A 16,704-nucleotide genomic window follows, 5' to 3' on the forward strand; every position below is an offset into this window, starting at 1 on the left:
TTTCCTTGTATATCAAAAGATGTAAAAGATGCATATCAAAATATATATATATTAATGAGTGGATATATATAGCTCTCTTCTATAACATAAGCCAGTAAATGTCAATTTTGAAAATGAGGACTAGTATAAAATATAAAATTGTAAAATATATAATCAGCGTAAGCTTTGTAAAACTTGTGAATTCTGAATTTTTGTCAGTGACGTGTACACAACTCTGAGGGCTGAGGATTTAAGGGATGTATAATTTTAAAAAATTAGAAAAAAATAAAGTATGTCAGTTATTAGAAATTTCCCACTGTCTTTTTGCTTTGGAATAAAGACCATCTAGAAACTTTTTAAAATATCTGAATTTGGCAATAAACCATCATTTGTCTATGCCATTATGTGTGAATGGTCATGATTATACTCCATAGCTGATTGAATATAGTAATAAGTATGTAAAATGTAGGTATTCCTACTAATGTCAATGCATTAGTAGTTATCATTGCTTAAGATCATTAATCCTTTCTTCCTTACATGCCATGTGGAAGACATTTAACTCGTTATTTTTTAATCCCTTTTGAATTCTAATGCTATAACTTTAAACTCATTGAGTAAGGTATTTGTGGTACCCTAACAGGCTCTATGGAGATACGATGGCAAAAAAACTAGACACCTTAGGAGCCAATACTCGTCTGTATCACTGAACCCCCAGAATTACCTTCTTGGCAAATATTGACAAAACAAATGCTAAAAACATGATTAACAGCTGAGCAGAGTGATAGTACTTCAACAGGAAGCAAACATGCCCAGATTTCACAAAAGGTAAGTAAAGTAATTTAATAGTGGAAAAATATTTAATGAATCACTTAAGTAATATAAAAGGTGTGATTACAATTTCTGCAAGAAAGGTAAACTACTATGATAGCTCCAACTTATCTCAGTTCAGTTCAGTCGCTCAGTCGTGTCCGACTCTTTGCAACCCCATGAATCGCAGCACTCCAGGCCTCCCTATCAATCACCAACTCCCGGACTTCATCCAAGCTCATGTCCATCGAGTAGGTGATGCCACTCAGCCATCTCATCCTCTGCTGTTCCCTTCTCCTCCTGCCCCGAATCCCTCTCAGCATCAGGGTCTTTTCCAATGAGTCAACTCTTCTCATGAGGTGCCCAAAGTACTGGAGTTTCAGCCTCAGCATCTGTCCTACCAATGAATACCCAGGACTGGTCTCCTTTAGGATGGACTGGTTGAATCTCCTTGCAGTCCAAGGAACTCTCAAGAGTCTTCTCCAACACCACAGTTCAAAAGCCTCGATTATTCAGCACTCAGCTTTCTTCACATTCCAACTCTCACATACATACATAACCACTGGAAAAACCATAGCCTTGACTAGATTGATGTTTGTTGGCCATGTAATGTATTTGCTTTTTAATATTCTGTCTAGGTTGGTCATCAATTTCCTTGCAAGGAGAAAGCAGCTTTTAATTTCATGGCTGCAACCACCATCTGCAGTGATTTTGGAGCCCCCCAAAATAAAGTCAGCCACTGTTTCCACTGTTTCCCCATCTATCTGCCATGAAGTGATGGGACCAGATGCCATGATCTTAGTCTTCTGAATGTTGAGCTTAAAGCCAACTTTTTCACTCTCCTCTTTCACTTTCATCAGAGGGCTTTTTAGTTCCTCTTCACTTTCTTCCATAATGGTGGTGTCATCTGCATATCTGAGGTTACTGACATTTCTCCAGGGAATCTTGATTCCAGCTTCTGCTTCTTCCAGCCCAGCGTTTCTCCTGATGTACTCTGCATATAAGCTAAATAAGCTGGTGACAATATACAGCTTATCTCAAATATTTATAAAAACCAAAATATATATGGCAAGTGTTACAGTAGTTTAGAGTATCTTTAATTAACAATACTTTGGACTAACATTATCAAAATGGAAAATATTTAAGAGAAACACAATGATTTTGATATTATAATGGGATTGTGGGCAGGAAGATAAACCATCAAATTCTGCTTTGTCATTTGTTCCTTCTCATTGAAGGACTCTTGAGGACACAGTAAACATACAAATAATCTCAAGAGTTAAATTTTAACAGCAAGTGCAGTAGCACAAGGACATTATGCAATAGTGATAAAAGTCTGGAATGCATCATGCAGATTGTGCTTGCTAGATAATCCTGGCCCCTTTCATTTCCCCTAAATTTTAAAGTAGCCCTATCAGTGTGCTTTGCAGGGTGCTCTTCAGAGAAAGGATGGTCAGGGCTCCCCAGGAGACCTCCAGATCCCATCCAGACACAGTGACTTAGAGAAAGAGAAACATCAGCCTCCCTGGTGACTTGGTCCTGCCAAAGTCTGAATCAGGAAGATCAAAGTGAAGAATGGGTCCTGCCCTTAAGTAAACCCTGTGCATTGGAAGGTCTGGCCTTTAATGTACTCTGCTTCTATCCTGTCACATTGCTCCTCCTGCTTGAGGAGGGAGAGGGACTGTAAGAAGGAATCAAGCATAAGGAAACTGGCATGGAAAAGATTCAGCAGCCTCTTTCTCCATCAAATAGATTGTTACCTTATTTTCTAATACATAAAATTCCCCTGGAGTCTTTGGATGTTTTGAAACACTTTTATAATTTGCTATCTGATATTGTAATCTTCTCCTAATAACCTATGTTGTTTCTTTGCTGATAGAATTACCTTACACTCCCAGAGCAAATAGAGGTTAAACACTATAAATTATAATCCAATGTATGAGAATTGATTGGAATTCCAAAATCCATACCTTACTTTTGTACTGGGTATAGGAACTACATGATTGCCACTGTCACTCCTTCGTGGTTCATTGTTAATGAGTTCATGGTCAGCTCAATCAATTTTATTATCACAAAGGTGGAGCTTTCTCAACAGCATTATTGATAATTATAAATTACAAAAAAAGAAAAAAGTCTTCCTTTTAAATGTAAACTATTTCCAAACTAAGAAAGTTGAAACACTATTGATTCATATCAAAAATTACTAATTGTTTTTTTCTTGTAAGTAATGTTTTGCAATTTTTAATCTAAGAAGCTATACTTTTCAAGTAGCCTTAATTAACTTATTACTAATAAATTATAAATAAGATTGATTTCTTTTAAGTGGCTGATTCAGTTCAGTTCATTTCAGTTCTGTAACTCAGTCATATCTCACTCTTTGTGACTCCATGGACTGCAGCAGGCCAGGCGTCCTTCTCCATCATCAACTCCCAGAGCTTGCTCAAACTCATGTCCATCAAGTCAGTGATGCCATCTAGCCATCTCATCTTCTGCTGTCCCCTTCTCCTCCTGCCTTCAATCATTTCATCAATAGCATAAGGGTCTTTTCCAATGAACCAGTTCTTCACATCAGGTGGCCAAAGTATTGGAGTTTCAGCTTCAACATCAGTCCTTCCAATGAATATTCAGGACTGGTTTCCTTTAGGATTGACTGGTTTGATCTCCTTGCAGTCCAAGGGACTCTCAAGAGTCTTCTCCAACACCACAGTTCAAAAGCATCAGTTCTTTGGTGTTCAGCTTTCTTTATAGTTCAACTCTCACATCTATACATGACTACTGGAAAAACCATAGCTTTGACTAAACGGACTTCTGTCAGCAAAGTAATGTCCCTGCTTTTTATTTTATTTCTTTTTCATTTATTTATATTAGTTGGAAGCTAATTACTTTACAATATTGTAGAGGTTTTTGCCATACATTGATATGAATCAGCCATGGATTTACATGTGTTCCCCATCCTGAATCCCCCTCCCACCTACCTCCCCATCCCATCCCTCTGGGTCATCCTAGTGTACCAGCCCTGAGCACTTGTTCATGCATCAAACCTGGACTGGTGATCTGTTTCACAATTGATAATATACATGTTTCAATGCTATTCTCTCAGATCATCCAACCCTCGCCTTCTCCCACAGAGTCCCAAAAGTCTGTTCTATATATCTGTGTCTCTTTTTCTGTCTTGCATATAGGGTTACCATTACCATCTTTCTAAATTCCATATGTATATGTTAGTATACTGTTTTGGTGTTTTCCTTTCTGATTTACTCCACTCTGTAGAATGGGCTCCAGTTTCATCCAGCTCATTAGAACTGATTCAAATGTATCCTTTTTAATGGCTGAGGAATATTCCGTTTTGTATATATACCACAACTTTCTTATCCAGTCGTCCATTAATGGGCATCTAGGTTGCTTCCATGTCCTGGCTATTATAAACAGTGCTGTTATGAACATTGGGGGTACACGTGTCTCTTTTGTTTCTGGCTTCCTCGGTGTGTATGTCCAGGGGTGGGATTGCTGGGTCATATGGCAGTCCTATTTCCAGTTTCTTTAAGGAATCTCCACACTGTTCTCCATAGTGGCTGTACTAGTTTACATTCCCACCAACAGTGTAAGAGGCTTCCCTTTTCTCCACACCCTCTCCAGCATTTACTGTTGTAGACTTTTGAATAGCAGCTATTCTGACTAGAGTGAGATGGTACCTCATTGTGGTTTTGATTTGCATTTCTCTAATAATGAGTGATGTTGAGCATCTATTCAAGTGTTTGTTAGCCATATGTATGTCTTCTTTGGAGAAATGTCTGTTTAGTTCTTTGGCCTATTTTTTGATTGGATCATTTATTTTTCTGGAATTGCGCTGCAAGAGTTGCTTGTATATTTTTGAGATTAATTCTTTGTCTGTTGCTTCATTTGCTATTATTTTTTCCCATTCTGAAGGCTGTCTTTTCACCTTGTTTATAGTTTCCTTTGCTGTGCAAAAGCTTTCAAGTTTAGCTAAGTCCCAATTGTTTATTTTTGCTTTTTTTCCAATATTCTGGGAGGTGAGTCATAGAGGATCCTGTTGTGATTTATGTTGGAGAGTGTTTTGCCTATGTTCTCCTCTAGGAGTTTTATAGTTTCTGGTCTTACATTTAGATCTTTAATCCATTTTGAGTTTATTTTTGTGCATCGTGTTAGAAAGTGTTCTAGTTTCATTCTTTTACAAGTGGTTGACCAGTTTTCCCAGCACCACTTGTTAAAGAGGTTGTCTTTTTCCATTATATATCTTTGCCTCCTTTGTAGAAGATAAGGTTTCCATAGGTTCGTGGATTTATCTCTGGGCTTTCTATTCTGTTCCATTGATTTATATTTCTGTCTTTGTGCCAGTACCATACTTTCTTGATGACTGTGGCTTTGTAGTAGAGCCTGAAGTCAGGCAGGTTGATTCCTCCAGTTCCATTCTGCTTTCTCAAGATTGCTTTGGCTATTCGAGGTTTTTTGTGTTTCCATACAAATTGTGAAATTATTTATTCTAGCTCTGCGAAGAATAACGTTGGTAGCTTGATAGGGATTGCATTGAATCTATAGATTGCTTTAGGTAATATACTCATTTTCACAACATTGATTCTTCCAATCCATGAACACGGTATATACCATGTCTCTGCTTTTTGATATGCTGTCTAAGTTGGTCATAGTTTTTCTTTCAAGGAGCAAATGTCTTTTAATTTCATGGCTGTTATCACCATCTGCAGTGATTTTGGAGCCCAAAAATGTAACGTCTCTCCCTGTTTCCACTGTTTCCCCATCGAATTGTCATGAAGTGATGGGACTGGATGCCATGATTTTAGTTTTCTGAATGTTGAGTTTTAAGCCAAGTTTTTTCACTCATCTCTTTCACTTTCTTCAAGAAGCTCTTGAGTTCTTCCTCACTTTCTGCCATAAGGGAGGTGTCATCTGCATATCTGAGGTAATTGATATTTATCCTGGCAATAACTCTGCATATATGTTAAATAAGCAGGCTGACAATATACAGCCTTGACGTACTCCTTTCCCAATTTGGAAACAGTGGCTGATTACACATGTATTTATCTTGTATATCAAAAGATGTAAAAGATGTATATCAAAATATATATTAATGAGTGGATGTATAACTCTCTTCTATAACAGAAGCCAGTAAATATCAATTTTGAAATTTAGGACTAGTATAAAAAATAAAATTATAAAATAGATAATAAACTTAAATTTTGTAAAACTTGTGAATTCTGAATTTTTGTCAATGACATCTTTAAACGTCTGAGGGTTGAGGATTGAAGGGGTATAAAAGTTAAGAAAATTAGAGAAAATAAAATAAAGAAATAAAGTATGTCAGTTATTAGAAATTTCCCAATGTCATTTTGCTTTAGAATAAAGACCATGTAATAACGTTTAAAATATCTGAATTTGACAATGAAAACATCATTTGTCTATGCGATCATGTGTGAATAGTCATGATTATATTCCATAGATGATTGAATATAGTAATAAGTATGTAAAATGTAAGTATTCCTCTTGATGTCAGTGCGTTAGTAGTTATCCTTGCTTAAGATCATGCATCCTTTTTTGCTTACAAGCCATACGAAAGACATTTAATTAGTTATCTTTCAACCTCTTGAGTTCTAATGCTATAACTTTAAACTCAAGTATAAGGTATTTTTCTTACCTTAACAGGTTCTATGGAGATATGATGGCAAAAAACCAGACACTTTAGGACCCAACACTCGTCTGTATAACCCAGAATGAACTTCTTGGTAAATATTGGCAGAGTAAATCCTAAGACATGATTAACAGCTGAGCAGAATGATAGTACTTCAATAAGAAACAAACTTATCAAGTGTTTATTATTAAAATATTCAGAAAGAAAACTTTACTTCTGTGTTTTTACTCCCAACAATAGAGGGGAGAAGGAAAATATATCATAGTTGGCACTGTATTCTACCTGGTCATGTCCCTTATGCCCAGAATTAAAATATCTTCATTTTGCCTGTATTTGCTTCTGACAGTGAATAGCTTAATGGGTTATTGTTCTACCTCTGAATTCTTTCCTTACACCTATTGGTTCTCCTGTGTAGGAGTATTTTAAATGCTATTGATAAATAACAGCTTCTTATTTATTACCAGTGACTCTCCATTTTCTACAAAAAAAAAAAAAAAATCCACAATCATTTTCATGAACTGGTAGCATATTTCTTAATAAAATGAACATTCTCCTTTCTTTGGTTCCACTGCCACTACCATTACCCTTCCTGTGACCTTGACACCATTCTTATCAGATTAAATGACTTCCTTAATCTTTATAGAGTATATTTCTGAATGCCCCCTTTTATGCATATGTAGTTTCTTTATGCAGAGAGTTCTTTAAGAAGTTCATCTACAAATCTTGAATTCACTTGTGAAGTTCAAGTGACAAAGCACTTCTTTCATGAAGTCTTCACTTATCTCTCCTCAGACAGGACTTTCTGGCTGTGAGTCTGAAAGCACTTTAAATGCAGTTTCCTGTATGTAACCATCTGTTATCTTTAAAATACACTGCTTTTTACAGTGCTTTATAATGGCCATTTCTCATTTTATTCTGAATTATAATTAACAATTTTACCGAAAGTCACTCAATGCTAGGTCATCCAAAAACCAAAGGCTTTATAACTCACGGTGGAACCAACGGCACTTATGAGGCCATCTACCATGAGGTTCCTATGGTGGGCTTTCCGGTATTTGCTGATCAACCTGATAACATCACCTGATGGACCACAGCACACCAGGCTTCCCTGTCCTTCACCATCTCCCAGCGTTTGCTCAAGCTCATGTCCATTGAGTCAGTGATGCTACCCAACCATTTCATCCTCTGTTGTCTCCTTCTGCTTTAACTCCTCACTGTCATCAGTAGGCAGATCGTTCAGACAAAAAAAATCTATATGGCAATAGTGATCATAAATTATACAATTGACCAGTCAAATTTCATTGATATCTTTAGTATTGATGCATTACACTCAAAAAATCAGAACACACATCCTCAGTCTTTGCAGACTGCAGGATTTCTGCTGCTTTTTCATTTTAGTCCAGAACTTTCCCAAAATAATTTACATTGGTTTGCAGTTGGTCATTTACTGTTTTTGCTGTTTCTCTGAGGGACACAATTGTTGTGACCTCATAACCCTCCATCTTGTTGATGTCACCTTATCTCTAATTCTGTGTCACAGCAACTGCTGTGACACAAGAGTCTCTCGCTTGCTATTTTACACTAGTCGTCTTTCTCACAAAATATAATTGATGTGTGTGTACAAGATGGGTGACAGCACTGACAAATCAATACTAAACACACTGTATCATCTCGAAATGTTCTGCACTTTGCCTTCTCATTGGATTTCCACATCTGCTGACTATTCATGTAATCTACTTTTTTAAGGAATAGGGGTTATAATTTAACTTCTGGTTGATTTCTTCTGGATATAAGCCTGAGCAATAGCAAAAGTTTACAGTAATTATTTAAAAAGTACTACATATGAACAAGATGTCTATGAAAAGGCTCTCACTTCTGCTGCTGCTACAGCTGACTTGCTACTTTAGCGTTGGGAGTTGTGGAAAGGTGCTGGTGTGGCCAGTGGAATTTAGTCACTGGCTGAACATAAAGACAATTCTGGATGAACTTGTCACAAGGGGTCATGAAGTGACTGTTCTGATATCTTCAGCTTCCACTATTACTAATTCCAGCAAACCATCGACTATGAACTTTGAGACTTTCCCTGTATCTTTCACAAAAAGTGATTATGAGAATTTTATAGAACGTCTTCTTGAGAAATGGATGAATGTGGCGAAAGATTCCTTTTGGTCCTATTTTTCAACAGTGAAAAGTTTATTTTGGGGATTTTTTGATACTGCTATAACTATGTGTAAAGATGCTGTTTCCAACAAGAAATTAATGACAAAACTAGAGGAATCAAGGTTTGATATCCTTATTGCAGATGCCGTTGGACCCTGTGGTGAACTGCTGGCTGAATTACTTAAAATACCATTCATATACAGTCATTACACCTCACCTGGCCATATAATTGAAAAAAATAGCGGAAGACTTCCATTCCCACCATCTTATGTACCTGTTATGCTTTCAGAATTAAGTGATCACATGACATTCATGAAGAGGATCAAAAATATGTTATATACACTTTATTTTGACTTTTTCTTCCAGACACACTATGAGAAGAAGTGGAATCAGTTTTACAGTGAAGCACTAGGTAAGTTGGGCTTCCTGATAGCTCAGTGGTAAAGAATCTACCTGCCAATGCAGGAGACACAGGTTCGATCCTTTGGTCAGAAAGATCCCTTGGAAAAGGAAATGGCATACAATTCCACTGTTTTTGCTTGGGAAATCCCACGGACAGAGACGCCTGTTGGGCTATATACCATGATGTTCAAAAGAGTCAGTGGTAACTTAGCAACCAAACAGCTAGGTATGTCATGCTTTTAGTTGGTATCACTAAGTCCTATTTTTCCTAGTGCCTTGGAAGTTGAGTTTGTATAAATATAAATTCACAAAATTTATCTCAAATAAGTGAAACAGTGAAAGAAAAATATAAAATGACCCTCAATCTAACCAATATTATGCAAACACTTCAATTGTAGGGTAGGGTAAAGCCCATTACTAGTATTGGATAGCAGGAAGTCATTTACCACAAATTGAAGTACCTAGGACTTCTGCAAGTGACTATCCAAATTACAAAATTTCTTTTTTTAACTTAAAATCATTAGGAATCTCGTAAACTGTCTTGATAAATGAAGACATGTACATTGAGAGTTATACACATATTTGTAGTACAAATATCCAGTTAGCTTTTAGATATTGTTTCTACTTGTGTAGAAACAGATGTGTTCTGGATTTACTTTATTATCCTAGACTATGCTGTTATATATTTATCAAACAACAGACACATTAAAACATCTTTGGCCACAACATCCCAAGTTGTTTTACAAAAATTATCTAATGTACACACATGACAATAGTCTCATTTGATCAAACATTTGTTGGTTTTCTTTTTACTTTCAGGAAGACCTACTACCTTATCAGAGACAATGGGGAAAGCTGAACTGTGGCTCATTCGAACCTACTGGGACTTATCATTTCCTCGTCCACTACTCCCAAATGTTGAATTTGTTGGAGGCCTCCACTGCAAGCCTGCCAAGCCCCTGCCTAAGGTCACCTACTCCTCCTTGTTGTTCTTTGTGAATGTTGTGTTTTCAATAGGAATCATTCTGTATTCTTTCTTTGGAATGTTTGATTACAGGTAGTCAGATGTGGAAACCTGGATAAAGTGAACTTCCACCTAGAAAGTGATGTATTTCTATATCAACACAGCTATCTGAATTTCATTATCATTACAGAATAAACTAGAATACATGGGACACTTTGATAATATGTCAATTACATTAGAATTTCATTATTCAACACATAGACAAGCATCATTCATTAAAGGACATTTATATTTATATTTTATATAAAATATATATTTTATATAAATAAAATAATAGTTATATTATCATCTGGTGATGCCATCCAACCATCTCATCTCACTATAATATGTTACATTACAATTGTATTATAATTATTATAGGATAATTTTGTATATAGCATATTCCAGAAGCGAGGGCTAATATAGGCAAATAGTGTAGGCACAGTTTCTACCACCTGACGGTCCACCTGGAATGACAGAACACAATCAAGTTGTAAAAAATGATATAATATGGAAAGCTCAGAGTGTTAAAGAAATATTCAGCATGAATCATGGAAAGGATCTCTGAGTCACAGATGACTACGATATCTAAAGGATGCTCAGGAATAAACAGAAGGAATAGGGCAGGGTTGAAAGAAGATATGGGCTTCCCTCATAGCTCAGTTGGAAGAAGATATAAAAGAAAGGTAGGTGGAGTAGTTATGACAGTTGCCAAAAAGTCCAAGTTTAGTCTAGATAGGAAAAAGCTAAATAAAGAAGAAGATGGTGCAGATGAGGTAAGTTGGAAACAGATAATTATAAAGATTTGAAACATCTAGTAGGGGCATTGGGAAGAATATTGAAAGGATTAAGAAAGAAAGAGATGGTGGTGGTGGTGACTTAATCTCTATCTTGTCTGACTCTTTCAATTCCATGGACTGTAGGCTTCCAGGCTCCTCTCTCCATGGGATTCTCCAAGTGTGAATACTGGAGCAGGTTGCCATTTCCTTCTCCAGAGGATCTTCCCAACCCAAGAATCGAGCCCAGATCTCCTGCATTGCAGGCAGATTCTTTACCAACTGAGCTATGATGAAAGCCCTGAGAAAGAGATAGTCATATATTATGTAAAAATAAAAAGCAAGATGTAGTCACTGGGTTGGATTGTAAATGGTTAACAGTAGGAAGAGACCATTTAGCAGATTCTTGACAGATATAGACAATAATGAGTGAAAACTAGAGTACAGTGTTCACAGAGATATTAAATTAACTCATTTTTTCTTTATTTTAATTTAATTAAATTATTTTAATTGGAGGATAATTACTTTACATTACTGTAGTGGGTTTTGCCATATATTGACATGAATCAGAATGATTTACTTTAAATAAATTTAAATAAATCTCTGTATATATATATATATATATATATACATTTATATATACAGTCATCTATATTGTTGGGAAAAGGCATTTATTTTAGCTAGTGCACTGGTGAAAAGCCTTAAAACTTACAAAAATACTTTAGTATTTCATCTTCTTCATCTGATCACCAAAACCTTAAAAATTCCTAACATTAAAAAAGTTGACATTAAATGCTGCTGCTGCTAATCACTTCAGTCATGTCTGGCTTTTTGTGACACTATAGACTGTAGTCCTCCAGGCTCCTCTGTCCACGGGATTCTCCAACAAGAATACTGGAGTGAGTAGCCATTCCTTTCTCCAGGGGATCTTCCCGACCCAGGGATCAAATCCTGGTTTCCTGCACTCCAGGCAGATTCTTTACCAACTGAGCCACTAGGAAAGCCCAAACAATGCTAAATTATACTAAATCATATATAATAAAATATTCACTTGAAAAATACGAAATATAATAAGATCACAGTTTTCTTGAAGGTTAAAAAAGCATAAGCTAGATTTACAATTTTCAGGATATATATCATAGTGTATACTTGATTATAGGAATAGAGTAGAGATTAAAATGAAAACACAAATTTTAGCATAATGTCTTCAAGGTCCACCCATGTAGTCAAAAATAGCAGGATTTCCTTCTTTCTTGTGGGTGAATAACATTCCATTCTGAGCATGTCTGTCTGTGTGTATGTCGGTGTGTATCTATGAAACATCTTTAATTAATTCATCCATAGATGGGAACTTAAGGTTTTTCCCTTAGCTAATTGTGAATAATGCTGCAGTCAACATGGGAGCACATATACCTCTTCACTATCCTGTTCTTATTTCCTTTGACTATATACCCGGAAGTACAATTGCCAGATCATACAATAGATGTATCATTAATTGTTTTAGAAACCTTCAATTTATGTTCCTTGAGGGCTAAACCAACTTACATTCCCACTGAGAGTGTACAAGCATTCACTTTTCTCCACATTCTGACAACAATTTTCTCTTCTTGGTTATAGACTTTTAATAGAGGTGAGGTAATATCTGATTGTAATTTTGAAATACTTTTCCCTGATGATTACTGATGTTGAGTATCTTTCCCTATACCCGGTGATCATGTAGAAATCTTCTTTGTCAAGTGTCTATCTTGTTCATCTGCCCATTCTTTAACTGAATTTTGTTGTATGAGTTGTGTATATATTCTGGATCTTAACCCCTCACTCAATATGTGGTTATAAAACTTTTCTTCCATTCTGTAGATCCCATTTTCATCTTGTAGATCTTTTGCTGTGCAGAAGCTTTTAAGCTTGATGTAGTGTAGTCCCACTCATGATTTTTTCTTTTATTGTGGTCTTAATGTCATATTAAAAAAAAATCATTTTCAAGACCAGTGCCTAGGAGTATCATCATTAAACTTTCTTTTACAGATGTTATGGTATCTGGTCTTGTGTTTAAGTAATTGATTCATTTTCAGTTGTTTTGGTGATGGTATAAGATAGAGGTCTCGTTTTTTGTTTTTTCATATATTTATCCAGTTTCCTCAGAAAAGAAAGAAGTGACTAATATTTCCACAATGGATATTCTTGTCTCCCTTGCTCCTTTACTGAATATTAGTTGAACCCTGTATGCTGTTCCATGATCTCTGTGCCTATTTGGGGGCCAGTACACTATTATTTGAAATATTGCAACGTTGTGGTAAATATGAAATTTGAAAGTGTGAGTCTTTTGGCTTTTGGTAATGTCAATATTTTAATAGTATTAGTCTTCCGATCCATGTTACATGATGACTTCCATCTATTTGTGTTTTCTTCTAATTCTTACAAATTCTTATATTTATCACTATACAGATATTTTGCTTCACTGATTAAATTTATTTTAGTTAATTTCTTGCTTTTGATGCTATTGTGAATGGGATAGTTTTTTTTTTCAGATGTTTCATTATTAGTACACAGAAATGGAACTGAATTCTATATAGTGATTTTATATCTTGCAACTTTACTGAATTTGTTGACTAGTTCAGGGATTTTGTTGTTGTTGTTGTTGTTGAATCTGTGAGATTCTCTGTACAAAAAAAGTCAGGTCTTCTATAAAAAATAAAAATTTTACTTCATCCTTTCTATTTAGGATGTCTTTTAATTCTTTGTCTCACCTAGTTGCTCAACTAGAGCTTCTACTAATATATTGAATCAGTGTGGGAGTAGGCATCCTTATTTTGTTTCTGATTAGAGAAAAAGCTTTCAAGTGTTCACTATTGAGTATAACGTTAGCTTTGGGTTTCTCATATATGTTCTTTATTACATTGAGGTATTTTCCTTCTATACCCTATATGTTGAGGGTTTCATCATGAAAGAATGTCATACCTTGTCAAATGTATTTTGGACATCTATTGAGATAATCAAGTTATTTTATAGTTCATTCTATTTATCCTTGCATCCCAGAGATAAATCTCACTTGGTCTTAGTATATAATTCTTTTACTGTATTCTTGAATTTGGCTTGTTGATTTTTTGTTGAGAATTTTTGCATCAGTACTCGAACTGGATATTGACTTTAGTTTTATCTTCTTGTAATGCCCTTATCTATTCAGTACCATGATCATGATGATGATCTTGTAGGATGAGTTTGGAAATGTTCCTACCCTTCTCTTTAATTTTTAAATATTTTTTTTAAAAACTGGCATTAATTTTTCTATGATACTTCTTAGAATATGTCAGTGAAGCCCTCAGGTCCTGGGCTTTTGTGTGTTGATAGGTTATTGATTACCAATTCAAATTCTTTACTTGTTAGGACTGTTCAGATTTTCTACTTCTTCCTGATTAAGTTTTGGTAGGTTTTGTTTTTAAGAAGTGTTCCATTCTTCTCATATATGTATTAATAATTTCTTAGCTTGTAATTATTCATGGTAGTCTCAGGATCCTATGCATTTTTTCAGTATCAGTTGTAATGTCTCCATTTCATTTCTAATCTTATTTATTTGAGTCACTTTTTTTTCTTGATTAGTCTAACTAAAGGTTTTCAATTTTGTTTATCTTTTTGACAAGACACAGAAGGACAAATACTGTAAGAAATTCTGACATGTGTAACCACATGAATGAACCTTACATTAAGGGAAAATAACTAGTCAGAAAAAGACAAATACTGTACAATTCAACTTATACAAAGTATCCAGACTAAACTCCTTTGCAGAAACAGAGTAGAATGAAACTTGCCAAAGGGTGGAGAAAGAGGAAAGTAGAGTTTCTTAATCATCATAGACTTCCAGTTTTGTCCAATGAAAAAGTTCTGGAGATTGGTTGCACAATGTGAGTATACTTAACACTACTATATTATACACTTAGGAACAATTAAGAAAGCAAATTTTATGCCATGTGTATCTTACCACAATATTATTGTAAGAAATGACTACTCTAATATCTCAAGACAATTTCTGATTTTCTCTCTTTAGTTGCTTGTAGCAATTCCTTCAATAATGTATGCTATGCTGCTGCTCTTTTGTGATGGAGCAAATTCTTTTTTCACAGGAAATGGAAGAGTTTGTGCAGAGCTCTGGAGAAAACGGTATTGTGGTGTTTTCTTTGGGGTCAATGGTCAGTAACATGTCAGAAGACAGAGCCAAGGTGATTGCATCAGCCCTCGCTCAAATTCCACAAAAGGTAGATACAATAACTTAATCATGGACAACTATTTAACGAGTCTGTTAAACTCTGTAAAGATCTGATTTTAGACATTTACTATCAGAAAGGTAAATAATATGATAGCAGCAATTTATCTCATATATATATATATATAAACCAAAATATACAGGGCAGGTGCTACTGCAGTACAGGGAGTGCCTTTGATCCATGATAATTTTAATTATTCAACATAGTAATCAAAAAGAATGATATTTAAGAGACACAGAGTGAATTTTGGTGTTATTAAGATAAAAGTAGCATGGGCAGGAAGATTAACCAGTAAATTCTGCTTTGTCACCTGTTCCTTTTCCTTGAAGGACTCCTGAGGACACAACAGACATACAGATGCTCTCGGGAGTTAAATTTTAACAATAAGTGTAGTCATGCGATATTGATTCAAGTCAAACAATTACACTGTTCATTGTATTTGGAAGTAGGGCTTAATAATTTGTAATTTAAAAGAACAAACTTCTTCCATAGCACTGATTAGCTTATTATTAAAAGATTGTGCTGTTGTTGTTCGGTCATTAAGTTATCTGAATCATTGCAATCCCATGGACAATAGCATGCTAGGCTCCCCTGTCCTTCACTATTACCCAGGGTTTGCTCAGATTCATGTCCATTGATTTAGTGATGCTATCTAACCATGTCATCCTCTGCCAGCCCTTCTCCATTTGCCTTCAACCTTTCCCAGATCAGGGTCCCTTCCAATGAGTTATCAGGTGGCCAGAGTATTGGAGCTTCAGCATCAGTACTTCCAATGAATATTCAAGATTGAGTTCATTAAAGATTGACTGGTTTGATGTCCTTGTAGTCCAAGGTATTCTCAAGAATCTTCTCCAACACCACAATTCAAAGGCATCAATTCTTTGGTGCTTAACCTTCTTTAAGGACTTCCTTGGTGGCTCAGACAGTAAAGCGTATGCCTACAATGTGGAAGACCTGGGTTCTACCCCTGGGTCAGCAAGATCCTCTGGAGAAGGAAATGGGAACCCACTCCAGTACTCTTGCCTGGAAACTCCCATGGATGCAGGAGCCTAGTAAGCTACAGTCCGTGGAGTCCCAAAGAGTCAGACACGACTGAGTAACTACACATTATCTTACCTTACCTACCCTTCTTTACTGCCCAACTCTCGTATCCATACATGATTACTGGAAAAAAAAAAAAAAACTTTGATTATATGGACCTTTTTTGGCAGATTGATGTCTCTGCTTTTAATACTCTGTCGAGATTTGTCTTAGCTTTTCTTCCAAGAAGCAAGTGTCTTTTCATTTCACGGCTGCAGTCACAATCCACAATGATTTTGGAGCCCAAGAAGATAAAATATGTCACAGCTCCCACATTTTCCCCATATATTTGCCATGAAGTGATGGGTCCAGATGCCATGGAGTTATTGTTTTGAATGTTGGGTTTTAAGACAGCTTTTTCACTCGCCTCTTTCACCCACATTAGGAGTCTCTTAGTTCCTCTTCACTTTCTGCCATTAGAGTGGTATCATCTGCATATCTGAGGTAGTTAATATTTCTTCCAGCAATCCTGATTCAAAATGTGAGTCACCTAGCCCAGTATTTTACATGATGTACTGTGCATATATAAGTTAAATAAGCAGAGTGACTATATACAGCTTTTTTGTACTCCTTTCC

General features: G+C 35.7%; 1 protein-coding gene across 6 annotated transcripts in view; it reads left to right on the top strand.

Moving 5' to 3' along the window:
• Nucleotides 1-16,704, top strand: part of LOC122696519 (UDP-glucuronosyltransferase 2B18-like) — a 46,851-nt gene that overhangs the window by 22,071 nt on the left and 8,076 nt on the right. For 3 of the 6 annotated variants that reach the window (XM_043906600.1, XM_043906598.1, XM_043906599.1), the window contains exons 2-4: nt 8,975-9,020; nt 9,830-9,978; nt 14,908-15,039. In XM_043906600.1, the coding sequence (XP_043762535.1) occupies nt 9,856-9,978; nt 14,908-15,039 (255 nt within the window). In that variant the 5' untranslated portion in view covers nt 8,975-9,020; nt 9,830-9,855. Of the gene's footprint in view, nt 1-2,487; nt 2,543-8,258; nt 9,021-9,829; nt 9,979-14,907; nt 15,040-16,704 lie in introns of those variants that run through there. The other 3 variants (XM_043906594.1, XM_043906596.1, XM_043906597.1) reach the window with 2 other exon arrangements.

This window comes from Cervus elaphus, chromosome 6 (genome assembly GCF_910594005.1).
Source record: "Cervus elaphus chromosome 6, mCerEla1.1, whole genome shotgun sequence".
Lineage (NCBI taxonomy): Eukaryota > Metazoa > Chordata > Mammalia > Artiodactyla > Cervidae > Cervus > Cervus elaphus.